The sequence below is a fragment of the Neolamprologus brichardi genome, chromosome 7, assembly GCF_056152115.1.
Source record: "Neolamprologus brichardi isolate AB-2024 chromosome 7, ASM5615211v1, whole genome shotgun sequence".
In the NCBI taxonomy this organism is placed as follows: domain Eukaryota; kingdom Metazoa; phylum Chordata; class Actinopteri; order Cichliformes; family Cichlidae; genus Neolamprologus; species Neolamprologus brichardi.
The window spans coordinates 45492132-45507355 of NC_142110.1; the positions used below are offsets into that span (position 1 = coordinate 45492132).

The 15224-nt window shown below is 39.5% G+C and overlaps 3 protein-coding genes across 4 annotated transcripts; 1 reads left to right on the plus strand and 2 right to left on the minus strand.

Annotated features, from left to right (window-relative positions):
• Window positions 1-721: 721 nt before the first annotated feature.
• Window positions 722-7033, minus strand: zmat5 (zinc finger, matrin-type 5). 2 transcript variants are annotated; one of them, XM_087843695.1, is made up of 6 exons: window positions 6896-7033; window positions 5730-5900; window positions 5584-5646; window positions 4955-5035; window positions 2779-2887; window positions 722-2673 (listed from the first exon to the last, which is right to left on the minus strand). In XM_087843695.1, the coding sequence occupies exons 2-6, from the start codon at window positions 5854-5856 to the stop codon at window positions 2526-2528; spliced, it is 528 nt and encodes a 175-aa protein (XP_087699821.1). In that variant the 5' UTR covers window positions 5857-5900; window positions 6896-7033; the 3' UTR covers window positions 722-2525. The 2 variants fall into 2 exon arrangements, with proteins under 2 accessions (XP_087699821.1, XP_087699822.1); XM_087843696.1 differs by lacking the exon at window positions 6896-7033 and adding an exon at window positions 6708-6880.
• uqcr10 (ubiquinol-cytochrome c reductase, complex III subunit X) lies at window positions 7026-7739 on the plus strand. The gene is made up of 2 exons (XM_006788882.3): window positions 7026-7210; window positions 7397-7739. The coding sequence occupies exons 1-2, from the start codon at window positions 7070-7072 to the stop codon at window positions 7442-7444; spliced, it is 189 nt and encodes a 62-aa protein (XP_006788945.1). The 5' UTR covers window positions 7026-7069; the 3' UTR covers window positions 7445-7739.
• Window positions 7740-10261: 2522 nt separating this feature from the next.
• Window positions 10262-12621, minus strand: gal3st1b (galactose-3-O-sulfotransferase 1b). The gene is made up of 3 exons (XM_006788883.3): window positions 12429-12621; window positions 11495-11636; window positions 10262-11399 (listed from the first exon to the last, which is right to left on the minus strand). The coding sequence occupies exons 1-3, from the start codon at window positions 12619-12621 to the stop codon at window positions 10262-10264; spliced, it is 1473 nt and encodes a 490-aa protein (XP_006788946.2).
• Window positions 12622-15224: the final 2603 nt, after the last annotated feature.

Consider the following 15224-nt stretch of genomic DNA (forward strand, 5'->3'; position numbering starts at 1 on the left):
GTTTTTTTAAATTTCAATTTAAAAGATGTAAGAAAAGTAGAAGTAGTTCATAAAAGTAGGAAGAGTTATTGTGGAATTTATTCACACAGTAAACTTATAACTTGGAGGGCAACAAGAAAATTAAGAGCAGATCTAAAAAATTCTGAATTTATCTCGTTTTCAGCCACTTCACATTCGAGGGAGAACAGTTGCCATGTTTCCTTGTAATCAGCCCCTTTTTCACTGCTTTTTTCTTGGCAAATTGTTTTGTAGCTTGATCCCGCCAACAACTATCAATAATGTGATTTAGAACAACACAGGAGTGTCCACACTGGATAAGACAAGCAGCAATATAGCAAAAGGACTGGAATGTCAATGACATTCAGACATGGTAACCTTTACTGAGGTGAAGCTGTGGGGCGAGAGTTAAACTCTTTTCCAAATCTGAGGTGAGACAAATAACCACCAGTGGGAGCAAAGGATACCGACTGACATACAGTTACAAGTTCTTAACTTGTTGGACACGATTTTTGTAGTTTTGAGGATTGTAAGCTAAGAATCAAGATGTGATTGAAGTGGAGAGTTTCCGCTTTGTTGCATCAGTTAAGGAGTTACAGCCATATTTACATGTAGTTCCTGATATTAAGATGCTTAAAAATAATTGGACAGTTGACTGACCAGGTGAGGCCTGTTCCCATGTTAATTAATAACAAATGAAATGGACATAATATCTGAAGTTTCTTCCAAGTGTTTAATATATGTTTTCAGTGTATTTTATTTTTCACTATAAATTGATCAAAGTTATAGCAAAAACTACAAGTGTTCAAATCTACAATCTGATTCATTCTAAAACAGAATAAATAGACTGGTCAGCTCAGCAGCACCAAAAGGCATAAAAAGATCGCAAAAGACAACTAAAGTGCATGATGACAGAATTCTTTCAATGGTTAAGAAAAACAACTTCACAGATGGCAATTTCCCAGGACTGTCAACTATGTATATCTCAGTCTCCTACACTCTCCAACATTTGTTTTTTATCTGATGTCATTGAGAAAGTTATGTCAAATGTTTCCACACAACTGTGTTAACTCCTAAGAAACAGTTTAAGTTTACTTGGGTCATTTGTCCCATTGCAATTCAACAACCTGTTTTGTATTTCTTAAGAGTTTCTCACTTAGATGGAACCACTTGCCTTAAGTAAATCCAAAGAAAATATTTTTTGAATTGACTGTATTTCATTGAAATAACACAAATGACACAAACCAAAGAGGATTCCTTAAAAACAACAATAATGAGATAGAGCATCTTTAGGTGAAACAAGCCTGATCCACAGAATTCCCACCCAACACCTCAACAGAGTCAAATGATCTGCAATATCCCTGTGTCAAACACCACAGCACACTGCATAGAGGACCTGTGCAAGGTTAGGGACCTGGACACCTCTGAGTCCAGTCTGCCAATAACACATGTGCATGTTTAACAAGCATACATGTGATGCATAGGGGATGGTCAACCTGCAAGCAGCCAGGCAAAAGCAGGATGCCACATCCCTAACCTTGTCACCGCCACCGTTTCCCTAATAGCATCCAGTGGTAGCCTTCAAGCACAAGGGAGACCTACACAATATTAGGCAGGTGTTGTGAAGGATGAGTGACTACTGTACATTTTAGCATAATCTGAGCAAAGAATATTAAATACTTGAGGGTTTTTTAAAAAAACAAAAAAAACAAAGACAATTAGAAATATATTAGTCACAAATCCAAGGGATTTGCACGATGCTTACTAAGAAATAAATTAACCAACTTTCTGACTATTAAAACTTTCATTATAAGATTCAATCCAGTGTTTCACTTCACATATCATTTTGAAAATTAAATTGTGTTTTCTAGTGGCTGGGTTAGTAATAAAAATGAAGTCATGAGATCAAGATCATAGGTGTGAATGTGCAAGTGAATGTGAGTGCGAATGGTTGTCTCTGTGTGTTAGCCCTGCGACAGACTGGCGATCTGTCCAGGGTGTACCCCACCTCTTGCCCTATGACAGCTGGGATAGGCTCCAGCGCCCCCCGCGACCATGAAAAGGATAAGCGGACGCGAATGGATGGATGGATGGAGATCAAGGAATCCCCCATGATGCAGCACAGAATTAAAACCATGCAAAAAAAAAAAAAAAAAAGTTTCCATCTGCTCGGCAATCATTCATTCCCTTTGGGCCCACATCATATCAAATGTAACTCCTCAGAGGAGTCTCACTTTAAGGGCACTCTGTGACTTATCAGTGCAAAAATTGCATCAATTACCCCGATGTTGTACAGTTACTGTTCATCTCAGATTTTGTTTTGAAATATATGCAAATACTTTACTCATCTAAGAGAAGTAAATTTATTATTCAAATGAAAAACAGCAACAAACAACAAGTGAAATCTTCCTTTCATGCTGAAAATCCTTTAAAAACTGAAATAATATTGGTTTTCTGAACCATTCCTCCTTTTTATTAATGTTGGGTATTGGCTTAACAGTCATCTGAACCCTCAAAGTGAATGTCACTCAACCCCACTCAGTGTTCATGTTGATTTTCCACCCGCCTGGAGGAGGGGGTTGAAGTGAGGGCGGTAGGTCAGGAATGGAGAGGAGCTGTTGAAGTATGCCATTTTCTGCTTGACTTTCCTCACTGTCTTCCTCTGTTTTTAGATCTCTGCAGAAATAAATAATAGAATAGGTGAATTCATAATCAACAGGAGTGAAATTTGTCATGCGAGCCATGTAGAATGAGTGTTAAAACAAAAATGAAGGTACATACCCTTTACTACCAAGGGCAGCTCTCTTCTTTTCCCTTCTCGAGATCCATTCTTCTATACTTCGTCCAGGCATAATTCTGTCCTCAGAGTCCTCTCTGTGTTGTCTTTCATCTGAGAAAAGGAAATAGCTCATTCAACTCAGCATATAGCAGTTTACACACTCATCTGTAGGAAAAGTGCTCAACAAGTAGTACTTGTCTTTCTTTACTAGCAGTTTCTTTGAACTATTTTTTTTCCAGAGAATGTTTAACTGCTGGTTTTTGTGGTTTTAATTCAGTAACCCCGGTTCTCTGAAAACAGTGAGTCATCTCACAACGGTGAGTGCTTTCTGGCATGGCCAATCATAGAAGCTCCTCCACCACCACATCCAACTAAGACAAACCAATCACTTCAAGGACATGGGCTCCCCAATACCCTTTATGATAGCCCCACCAGACATTCTCAAGGTACTTCTTCCACGTGCCCTTGCAAATACGGCAGTGCAGTGAGATACCGCATTCAGCTTTCAGAGAACCGGGGTTACTCTGGTGAATGGACACTCTCTTTCAAACCTTACGGTAGTCTGTATCTCATAATGGATGTTACAGATCATTCTCAGATTGCATACTCTGAAGTCTATAACACCATACCCCAGGCAGGTGGATAACTCACACCCACTCCAAAGGTCAGTATACAGCTAAGAGCACACACTAAGTATCATTGCTTAACTAACAGCTGCACAGATGCCCCACACATAAATACCATTAAGATGAGATAGCTGATGAGATAGCCATTCCTCAGGTGAAATGAGCACACAGATACTCAGGAAGCTTCAGTATCTGGGACTCATGTGCCATCACAATAGAGAGCAAGCAATAGGACAGTTTCTCAAATATACCAATTGTCATCATAAAGTGAACGTATGGAAAGAGTGTGGAATGCTTGTTTTGGTGGAGATGATACATGAATGACTGTGCCATCTACTTTCATCTAATGCCTCATCTACTACATACATGCCAGAACAGCAGGCATGAGCTGCTGACAAGAAGCTCACGCAAATATTTTTCCATCATAAAGATTCCTTTACTCCACCTTCTTGCTGCAGGACATCTAATGCACTATCTTGCTGCCACAAGCTTTCGACTTTTACGAAGATCAATCTAGGAGGGAGATGGAGAGAGCTGAGTTTCCCCGATAGTGAAGCTCAAATTCCACCATGTCTGGGCAGGAGGGAGAACAGCATCCTCCTCATTATCATCTCTGTGGAGATGAAGATAAGGACGATGATGTAACATCGTCCTTATCTTCTTCAAGTTCCTCTTCAGAATTGAGGAGCTGGTTGAAGAACATAGGAAATTCAGTCTCTTGCTTCTTGAACATGCCTCCCAACAAGTGCCAGCTAAGCTGGGTTTGTCACTGGACTTCACCACAGTGTCGGATTATTAGGGACCGACTTTTGAGGCCACTGACCCTCGCAAATGCCACTCCAGGATTCTGCCTACCATTGCGCTGCAGTGCTCGGGAGAAGCATGTTTAACATGCATACATATGATGGGTCTTTCCCTGACATGGTGAAGCTACAAGCAGCTAGGCAAAACCAGGACGCTACATCCCAAACCTTGTCACCACCAGCATTTCACTAATGGGTTCAAGTCGTAGCCCTAACCACCAAAGCTCAGCTTTACAGCTAACAAATAGCTGCACAAACACAAGCTTTTATTTTTGTAATGAAAACATAATTGCAACAAAACAACAATTAATCCTGAAACTACAAAAACCCAAGTTTGGAGGCTACCCTGATGGCTGCATCTGTAAACAGTTAAGCGTTTGAGGACTGCTGAGGAGCTCTAATGATCTTCACGTGGAAGAAAACAAGGACGCTGGTATGGAGCCAGGGGACAGACACCGTTTTCTTGAAGTGATTTATGTGTCTTAGACGGGGTATTAGTGGGCACACAAGAAGATGCTTTCCACTGCTATAGAGAGTGAGGTTGAAAAGAGAACACAGTATTCTCCAGTATTATATATTTAACAATTGTAATACAAAGCTAAAAGTTCATGAAAATATAAAAATGTTTTTACTTTGATTAGAAAAATATCTTTCCATTTGAAATGATCTGTGTATGATGCTTGCTTTGCTTCGGGGTCCTGTAAAGCGTATCACAAGGTAAACAGCACCATCTTCTGTTCACAGCTTACCTTCCACCTGTCTTTGTAAGTTAAATAGCTCTTCTTCTGTCATATGAGAAAATCTGCAGTTGGAGCCAAAATCACAAATTCCTAAAAAACAGAGAGAAAGAAATTCCACATTTAAATTCATTTTTACTGATACTAAATCAATTCACAAAAATATGATCAAAGTGCTTTACTTTGTAGAGTAAAAACCCTCTAATAATTGGGAGAAACCCCCGACAGCCTTGTTATCAGGTTTAAACACGATCTTGGCTTCCATTTTTTCACAGTCACACCCAAGATATTGGAAGGGAAGCTATCTCCTGCAACAGGTCGAGGGTGAGGGGAAGATGACAGTACTGTTAGTACGCTCACTGAAACTTTTTGGAAGACTTTTCAGGGATCCTTTAGAATAATAAGGAATTAAAATAGTCCTGCCTAGAAGTAACAATTTATTTCAGTATTTCAGAAGAAAGAAGGACATCCTAGAATATGCTAGAGAAAAGATAAACACTGGTCAAAGTGGCTCCAACATTCCTCACACTGTTACTCCTGGCCATGGTGTTGTAATCTAGAGTTAGTATAAGTAGCACTAAATAAAGCAACTTTGCTATTGCTTGTATTTGTCAGTAGATAATTACAGGTCATTCTGATACCTTTTTGGAGAAACTTCCTGCAGGGCTTCTTTTCTTGCTCATCATTCAGAATAGCTGCAGAGTCTGTGAAGAGAAAATGCTGGTTATTATACACAGTTAATCACATATTATGAAAAAGCAATGCATAATTTTTCAACTATTCTCACCTCTAAAATTGTCAAACCAAGCTTTTTTTGCTCGGTGATGCTGAACACCATTCAGATGCTTTTTTCTGTTATGCATGTTGTCCTGAAAGGACCGGTCGCAGTAGTCACAATAGTACCTCTTCCCCATGGTCAAAGTTGTGTTCAGAGTATGGCAATATCACCTTTAAACACCTGAAAGACAGTAAATAGTAAACAAAATCAAAACTGTTCTGAAAATATAGAGTAAAAGAATACGTGAATAGTTTCTATACCATGGTTAGGGTGACTTTAACTAAGAAAACCTACATCAGTAAGGAACAACTGACCACTGTACCCACATCTATTAGATTATAACAAAAATATGAGCAAGTACATATGTAAGAAACCCTGGAGAGGTGTGTGAGTGAAAAGGGAGACAGGCGTAACAGTGAAGATGCAAATAGTAGAGGTAGCGGAGGCAGATGACCCAGGGTCAATCATCCAAAGCAACAGACAGTGCACAAGAGAGGTGAAGAAGAGAGTGCAGGCAGGTTGGAGTGAATGGAGATGAGTTTCAGGGTGAAAGAGTGAAAGGGAAGGTTTACAAGATGGCAGTGAGATCTATGGTTTGGAGATGGTAAAAAGAAAGAAAAACAGGAGGTGGAGCTGGAGAAGCTGAAAATCTTGACTGGGGGGGGACCAGAATAAACAGGATTAGAAATAAGTACATCAGAGGGACAGCTCAGTTTGGAGACAAAGTTAGAGAGGCAAGGCTGAGATGTTTTGGATAATTGCAAACGGGGGATAGTGGATATTATGGACAAAAGATGTTGAATATGTAGCTCGCATGCATAAGGAAAAGAGGAAACCAAAGAAAAGATTCATGGGTGTCCTGAAGGAGCGGTGGCCCACCACTAAAGAGAGCAGCCGGAAGAATAAGAAGACGTTTACAGCAAAATGTTCATATAAGTTCACGTGTGCAAGCCAGGGTTTAAAATGCTTAGGAATAAAAGTCCTTACACGACAAACTGGGACCAACGGCACATCTACTGACACAAACGCCCGCGACCATTTATTTAGTTGCTATCTGTTTTGTTTTTGTTTGTTTTTTAAGTCTGAAACTATGAAGCATAATTGAAGAAGCACTGAGACGAAATACGTGCATACTAATCACACTCTCAAGCCCAAAACCGCACAGCAAACCATACCTCAAATATTTATCCCTGATGATATTATAGCATGCTGACTACAGCCTAGGTGGCAAAGGCGTTGTCCTAACAAAAGGTCCCGGGTATCTGTTTATTAGCATCCGGCCACCAAGCTAAAGCGGAAGTTTCGCGCTAGCTCATCCGTTCCTGCGCAGTGAGTACTGAACCGTCGACATGGCGTTGGCAAAGTCTGTCTACAATCTTCTCTTCAGAAGGACATCCACGTTCGCTGTAACCATCATGGTTGGAGCTGTCCTCTTTGAACGAGTATTTGACCAAGGTGGAGATGCGATCTTTGAGCAAATGAATCGCGGGGTGAGTGCGTGTTTTGGGCTTTTAAAGCACCTGACCTTGTACGCAGAGGGCGAAGCGGCGCTAGCGTTAGCCAAGCTAACTTGCCCGCTAAGTCGAGCGTTCTGGTCTTTTGACAACTTCTTCGTTTAACAATGCCCGTCAGTTGTCTGAAAACTCTAACGTTACATTGCATGTGTTTTATTGCAGAAACTGTGGAAACATATTAAGCACAACTATGAAAACAAAGAAGAATAATGGGACACTGGCTGGGGTTCTATAAGGCTCGATGGCATATGTTGTCACATTTCCATTATCCATTCTTCATGGGCTCCACACCTGAATCAATTCAACATGGACAATGTGCTCAAAGTCATGCTCAGGCTATCGGCGGCTGCCAAGGGACCTACGAGAGCCGACAGACGGTCCAGATCCCGTGAAGATGGAGCAGTGGTTCCTGTCGCTTCGTCTCCTTCCTTGATGTTAATTGTAACGCCTTCGTTTTCCTCACTGATTGTAAATTGTTAAATTAAACATGTATTTGTCTAACATACTTAAGCGTCTTGGTTTATCACGTTGAATATCTTTAAAAAGTTTCTATGTCCTTTCACCATGTAGTTATTTCTAGTATCTAGGAGAAAACTCATGTCAACTGCATGTTTGCAAACTTTTATTAAGCAAGTGAGTTCTACTTTTTTTCAACCTGTATTTAACCAGCAAAGTGTATTGTTGAGGCAGTCTCTCTTGTGTGGGGTTACAGAGGCAGCATTGATCTGACATTATTTGATGACAAGAAAAACTGAAGGTCCTGAAGAAAATCCACACAGAAGCACACACAAGGTGTCTGTTTAACGAGGAAAAGACAGTTGTCTAGTATATATTTGCAGAAATTGAGTTGCTGTGGGGTTTTCAGCTAAGAGTTCTGAAGTCATTTGTCAATGCTTAACAATTTTGTAATATCCCCTCCAATGAATGTACAAGTCTTAATATCTTGATGGAGGATGGCATAGATTTTATACTGGAAACCCTTCCTGTTCCAACCCTCTCACTGTTCCAGGCTTAGGACCAGCACTAGGCCCCTCCAAAGGTCAATGTGTGTGTCTTTCCGGTCTTGGATCTTGTGCTTTTATGGGTGAATGTGAATGAACCCCTATTCATGCACACTGTTAAACCTGCATTAAAAGACTGATCACCAAAAGAAAAAATATTAATTCCATAATTTTCTTGTGGAAGTTATACAAGAACAGGAAATTTGGGAATTCTGTCTTTCAGCAATTTGAAGCACTTCTACTTTATTATATTGTTAAGCAGGGAAGGAAATTGCAGGGGGAAACACATACACAAGCAGAAAAGGCACCCAGTTAAATGAGGCAAACTGCCACATAACCACAAAAATATTTGGACCAATTGACCACTATCGCCACACTCACTGCATTACAATAAAGTTCAAGTTCATGTAACAAAAATAACAGTCACATCACCAAAAGGTAAATGATTTTCAGGCTGCTAGATTTTATCAGTTACATTCATTGGCTGATACACAGCTATACAGTAGATAATGACTGATACTCAAACACACCTTTCACAAGCTTTCTGCTGTTGCTTATTACAGTTTGCCTGACTACAAACTAAAAGCAGGTGTAAAAAATATTTTAGTTATGGAAAATTTATACTTTAGAAAAAACTTGAATACAGACTCACGCAAGATTTTGCGCTAACTAAATAACATAACATAAACATGTATTTTGTTTCAAACCTCGGCAGTTCAAACAACCTTGACAAGTCAACAAGTGACAGTAAGTGATGGGATGTTAGTGTTATTTGTACTGTAAAACTTAAACTTATCAGTTGTAATAATTAGAAGTAACACTTAATCTTATCAAACTCAATAACTAAACAAGCACCCACTATCACAACAAATGGAAACTAAACTAAAACAAAATACAAAAAGAGTTGCAAAAACACTGTTTTAGCTCTGCTGCAAGCACATGTATAAGAAATCATCCTTAAGCAAAAAAGTGATTCATATTTTCACAACGCAGGGGAAGGTGCATTTAAGCTCCAGATTCTGACATCATGCTCTCCATATCACTATCATTCTCAGGGAGCCAAACCTGTGCAGAACTTCTCCATGGACACAAAAAGTGATTACGCTCTTAAATTTATCCAGTGCAAGGAGGTCCATGTATCACTGAAGTTTGTGTACTCTCCAAGTGTCAGTGCATCTGCCAGCAGCTACCAAGTGAAGAAATTAAAAGTCACTAACTAAAACCTTTTCAGTCTTGAAATGCCAAAGAGGCAAATTTTGGAAAAATACAGCAGCTATTTATTTAAACACATTAATCAGCTGAGTCACCAATGACTTCATCTGCCTGAACTGAAGATTAATAGATAGGTGCGCGTGTCCAACCATGTTATTGATGAAGACAACTGGTGTAAACTATTGAGAGGGTTGGAGAAAGGCCTCAGCCATTCAAATACATTCCACACAGCTGCATTTGAGTCCCAGGCCAGTGGAGGGCACACTATCACTGCCTCATACTTCCACCTGCAAGAATCCAGGTATCGCTCATGACTCACCAATGGCTCGATTACCATGTGCTTAACAAAACACCAATACCAGGGTTAGGTGAGCTGTTACATAGCTTTAAACAAATGCATTAGAAAACAAACATATAAACACATTATAGCAGGAATGCTGGTTTTGTAAGTGGCCAGCTTGTTTAAGCCTAAACCTAATGTTAAAAAGGAAACATAAACACTTTGCCAGTAATACACTAGCACAGTATTTGTTGAGTATTATTTGAGATACACATAACCAATGTTTTGGCCTTTCTCTGAATATATTCCATAACACGTGCACAAAATGTGACATTACTGTGTTTACAGTTCAAATAGGCATATTTTCACGTGACAATGAACTGCCAGTAAGAATTTATTATTAAAACCTGAAAATGTTTAAAAATAAATAAGATGAAAACATTTGTTAGGAGATGAGCATAACACACGAACATTCACTACATTAGTATTTTTACTCAATTCGCTTGTTAAAACCAGTAGGCTATGGCTCAGCCGTCAGTAGATAGCATCTTTTAACCAACCCCACAGTCTTGTGAGCCACAGGCTTACACCCAGCTCGGATAAGTATTGTATTTCAGGTGTGAGCATTTTTTCACAGACTGTCCTGAATCTCGGATCAATATCTTTCTTGATGTTGTAACCCAGGATGGAACTCTCTCCAACCGGCTGCCAGGGCAGGAAACGTCTGTTCTGAATCTTCTGCACTTCAACCGCACCTCCGCCTTCAACACAGATGTCCTTCATCTCAGCATTTCTTCGCCTCAGCTCCTCTACCTCCTGCTTCATTCTTTCTCTCCCATATGCCTCGACTCTGGCCCAGAAGGTACCGTTAAAATACTGATAGAGTTTCCAGTCTGCCCCATTCCACTGTAGAGCTTTGGCTCTCATCTCAGCATCCAAGTGAGACACGGATGAGCTCTTGCGAGCATTAAGCTTAAAGTACAGGATGTCCTCCATTGTCCAACAGAGCAAATCCTTCAGCAGAATAAGAGACTCCTCGAAATATTCTGCAATGAGGACCAGATGAAAACGTCTTGATAAGTTCTTAATTTCTGTCATGACGCGAGGATCATCAGCCTCGAGGTTGTTATCCAAACCAAAGTCAAAAAAGAGCAGATTTTTTAGATAGAATGAGTTGAAAGCCTCTGGACTGTAGAAGGTCCAAGGGTTGTTCAGAAACTCTGCCAGCTTGTTTTCACCTCTGATCCTCCACGTAAGGGGAACTGCTTTGTGGTAGTAATGGAAGGAAGATTCAAAAAGATCCACCGGGTCACGCAAGATGGTGACGTACACGCTGTCTGGAGGCAGGAGCTTGGACACTTCTTGATGATCAAAGCGCATGTGGTTGCAAACGATGTTGAAACATTCTCCAGGTTTGTAGTCCTTCACCTGGGAGCACAGGAACGGCGATGGGTAGAAGAAGTCATTGCGCCCATCAGGAAATGCAAACCTGAGCTTGTGCTTTTCTCCAAACCTGAAGAGGATATTGAGGATGGTGCTGCTAGCTGTTTTATGCGTCTTCATAAACATGACGTTCACTTTGGGTGAGCACTCTTCTGAGTGAGACTGCTTGATCAAACTTTTGTTTTGTAATTTTGCCACACCGAGGGGACACGTGTCTTTTTGGGAGTCGCTGTAAATATATCCAATAAGTCAGTTTACCGAGTTTATCTTATCTTATCTCTTATCTTTTGTGAACAAAATAATGATTTCCTTTGAAATATTTACCTGAGTTTCACTTGGTTTGGGTTTCTTAAGCAGTACAGCGCCACCATGACGTTGGTCAATAAAACCCATGGAATCAGAACTCGTAACAGAGCCTTGCATTTAGTTGCTTTGATGCCTGACATTATGTGAACCGAGAAGAAACCTGAAAATGAAATCAGAGGTTACACGAGTATAGAGGCGAGTATAGAGGCGAAAGGCAAACACGGCTCTGAATTTACATACTTCATTTGATTTTACTGTTTAACTGCTGCTCTCACAAGCGCCAGACAAATCAATGAACAGCCCAAGTATGCATTTGTGGCAGGAACATCTTGCACAAAACCCTACTAATTACCTCCATTTTCATTTTTTATGGCAACAGTAATGAATAACGACTTATAAACATACATGCAATTCGTATGTTTTAATCTGTCAAGGGGAAAAGGTTAAAACAATGTCCATATGATAAACAAGGAGAGAGGTACAGACTAAGCAGATAAGAGAGAAAATTGCTGCATCGTTCAAATAAAACATACAGCCCCTATGTTGACACTAAACACATGTTTATGGTTTTACAATTTCCTCTTCAACAAACAGCAGAGAAGAGAAACAGATCACTCTTTACTGTAACAGCATCGTGCTCAAAGAAAACATCTTATGTGAAGTGAAAAATGACTGGACATCACGTTTCTACTGCGCTTCTGTTATCGACACGGGAAAGATGCTGACTTCTGATTAGCCAGATAAACATTCCAGATGAAGGGAGCCAAGTGGTGTCATGTGACTCTGGCTCTTTTGTACTGACTAAATATTGCTAGTGATAGCAACCCAGGTATGAGAGTATTTGCTGAGTGTGTGTCACCAAGTAGTGAATAAGTAAGTCGAGTTAAGACTTTCAGCCTGCGTGTAAATGGTGTTGGAGTTTTTCTAGCAAAAAAGTGAGAGTCTGACTTACCTGAAGATGACAGCATTAGAGGTGTTAGGGTGAGGTTAGGCTCCCTTCTAGACCTTGAAATCGCATTTGTCCATCCTAGAAGTGGTATCTTATTGGCTGCTGGATAAAGAGGAAGAGGAATTCTCCTCCCACAGGGGCAGGTATGCAAAGTAGCCTGGACCTGAAGGACACACCTCTGTATAACTGTTGTCATAAATAACCTATCAAGCTAAAAAGACGTTGCTCTAAAATGTGTTCAATTCATGTGTATATGTACAAGTATATGTTATGATAAATATGTTATGGCTTTGATGATAGTGCATTGATGAAACTTCCAAATATAAGAGGAGGTGCATAACTCATAGTATATATTTTTACTGTATTATAGAAGTGTACTAAACTCTGTGCCAGATTTTCTCAAATTATTTTTTAAAGTCTGAAACAGACTGTATTAGCCAAATATTATTTAGCAGTTTATAATAAGTAAATGCAAGTAAATTTCCTGCATTTAACCATCGTATCCAACCAAAGGGAGAAGCTGGTAAAGTAAAAAGTAAACACCTTAATGCTGTTTAAGAGAACTTGTTGGTCCAGTCACACGAGCACTGGTTAAGTCACAAAGCATTTTCTTTTTATATTAAGCTATATATTAAGATTTTTATGTCAAGTCAGTTCTCTGTGACCACATACACACTTTATTAGTACACATGTTATTTACTATCCACAGTTTAGAATATATGTAGCTAGGATATACTGTTTCAAAGCTTGCACAAATGTTCATGGATGCAGTTTGAACTCCTGAAAACACAAATCTTACTGGTCATTCATTATCTTTACACTTACAATATAGAATTTGGTGCTCAGGTTAGACATGGTACAGTTTGAATATAGCAGTGTGTGCTGTGCTTACTGACTGTTTTTCTTCTGTCCCTAGATACTTGGGCGCAGGTGTTGGCTCAGCTGCTGTTGCAGTTGACTGAATTATCTGTTCCAGTAGGTCACATCAACTTGGCAGAGGGAGCCCACTCCTATGTGGCAACAGCTACGGCTGATGTCACTGACATCAGAATACGTCAGAGGGTGATCCAGAGTATTTCACTAAAAGATAAGAGCAGGGTTGAACCTATACCAGCTTAGACTGGATAAACGTCTAAGCAGTGCTGAGAATAGTGGGCGTATTAGCATGCCTGAGGAATGCCTGAGGCAGGAGCTGGATATTAAATAGCTCTTAGGGAGCAAAAGATGAGCTTAAAATAGTAATTCTTCTTTTATTTCCACAGGTTTTTAAGGTGACAGATTTTAAAACATTACTTATAAAAAGCTGTTATTTGATCCAACTGTCTTAGCTAATTATAGACTGATTTCTAAGAGTAATTATCAAACAGTTAACTGATCATTTGCATAGCAGTGGTTTATTTGAATAGTTTCAGTCAGGATTTAGACTACATCGCAGTGCAGAAGGTGAAGGTGTGAACGTTACAAATAGTTTTCTTTAAGTCTCTGACTGTAGACTCATCACTGTTTGTCCTGTTAGACCTTAGTGCAGCTACTGTGGTCCACGGTATTTAACTACAGAGATTAGAATGCACCATTGGTATTCAAACAATTACCATGCAGTGATTTGAATCACATGTCTGATAGATTCAAATTTGTTCATGTAAATGGAGAATCTTCCTCCCACACAAAATTTAGCTCCGAGTTCTGTGCTGGGACCAGTACTTTTTTTGGTCTTCACATTATACATGCTTCCCCTAGGAAGTATTTTTAGAAGACATTTCATTGCTATGCAGATGACACACAGCTTTATCTGCCCCTGAACCCAGATGAACCCAGATGAGCACAGGAATGCCTGAGGCAGGAGCTGGATATTAAATAGCTCTTAGGGAGCAAAAGATGAGCTTAAAATAGTAATTCTTCTTTTATTTCCATAGGTTTTTAAGGTGACAGATTTTAAAACATTACTTATAAAAAGCTGTTATTTGATCCAACTGTCTTAGCTAATTATAGACTGATTTCTAAGAGTAATTATCAAACAGTTAACTGATCATTTGCATAGCAGTGGTTTATTTGAACAGTTTCAGTCAGGATTTAGACTACATCGCAGTGCAGAAGGTGAAGGTGTGAACGTTACAAATAGTTTTCTTTAAGTCTCTGACTGTAGACTCATCACTGTTTGTCCTGTTAGACCTTAGTGCAGCTACTGTTGTCCACGGTATTTAACTACAGAGATTAGAATGCACCATTGGTATTCAAACAATTACCATGCAGTGATTTGAATCACATGTCTGATAGATTCAAATTTGTTCATGTAAATGGAGAATCTTCCTCCCACACAAAATTTAGCTCCGAGTTCTGTGCTGGGACCAGTACTTTTTTTGGTCTTCACATTATACATGCTTCCCCTAGGAAGTATTTTTAGAAGACATTTCATTGCTATGCAGATGACACACAGCTTTATCTGCCCCTGAACCCAGATGAACCCAGATGAGCACAGGAATGCCTGAGGCAGGAGCTGGATATTAAATAGCTCTTAGGGAGCAAAAGATGAGCTTAAAATAGTAATTCTTCTTTTATTTCCACAGGTTTTTAAGGTGACAGATTTTAAAACATTACTTATAAAAAGCTGTTATTTGATCCAACTGTCTTAGCTAATTATAGACTGATTTCTAAGAGTAATTATCAAACAGTTAACTGATCATTTGCATAGCAGTGGTTTATTTGAACAGTTTCAGTCAGGATTTAGACTACATCGCAGTGCAGAAGGTGAAGGTGTGAACGTTACAAATAGTTTTCTTTAAGTCTCTGACTGTAGACTCA

Excerpts from the sequence above, each read along its gene's own strand:
- zmat5 (XM_087843695.1), bottom strand. The coding sequence starts at position 5,856 with ATGGGGAAGAGGTACTATTGTGACTACTGCGACCGGTCCTTTCAGGAC. Across the intron at positions 5,647-5,729 it reads TTGGTTTGACAATTTTAGAG|ACTCTGCAGCTATTCTGAAT; the intron begins GTGAGAATAGTT and ends TTCTCTTCACAG. Across the intron at positions 2,888-4,954 it reads CTTACAAAGACAGGTGGAAG|ATGAAAGACAACACAGAGAG; the intron begins GTAAGCTGTGAA and ends TCCTTTTCTCAG.
- uqcr10 (XM_006788882.3), top strand. The coding sequence starts at position 7,070 with ATGGCGTTGGCAAAGTCTGTCTACAATCTTCTCTTCAGAAGGACATCC. Across the intron at positions 7,211-7,396 it reads TTGAGCAAATGAATCGCGGG|AAACTGTGGAAACATATTAA; the intron begins GTGAGTGCGTGT and ends GTTTTATTGCAG.
- gal3st1b (XM_006788883.3), bottom strand. The coding sequence starts at position 12,621 with ATGACAACAGTTATACAGAGGTGTGTCCTTCAGGTCCAGGCTACTTTG. Across the intron at positions 11,637-12,428 it reads TCTAATGCTGTCATCTTCAG|GTTTCTTCTCGGTTCACATA; the intron begins GTAAGTCAGACT and ends TTTCATTTTCAG. Across the intron at positions 11,400-11,494 it reads CCAAACCAAGTGAAACTCAG|CGACTCCCAAAAAGACACGT; the intron begins GTAAATATTTCA and ends ATATATTTACAG.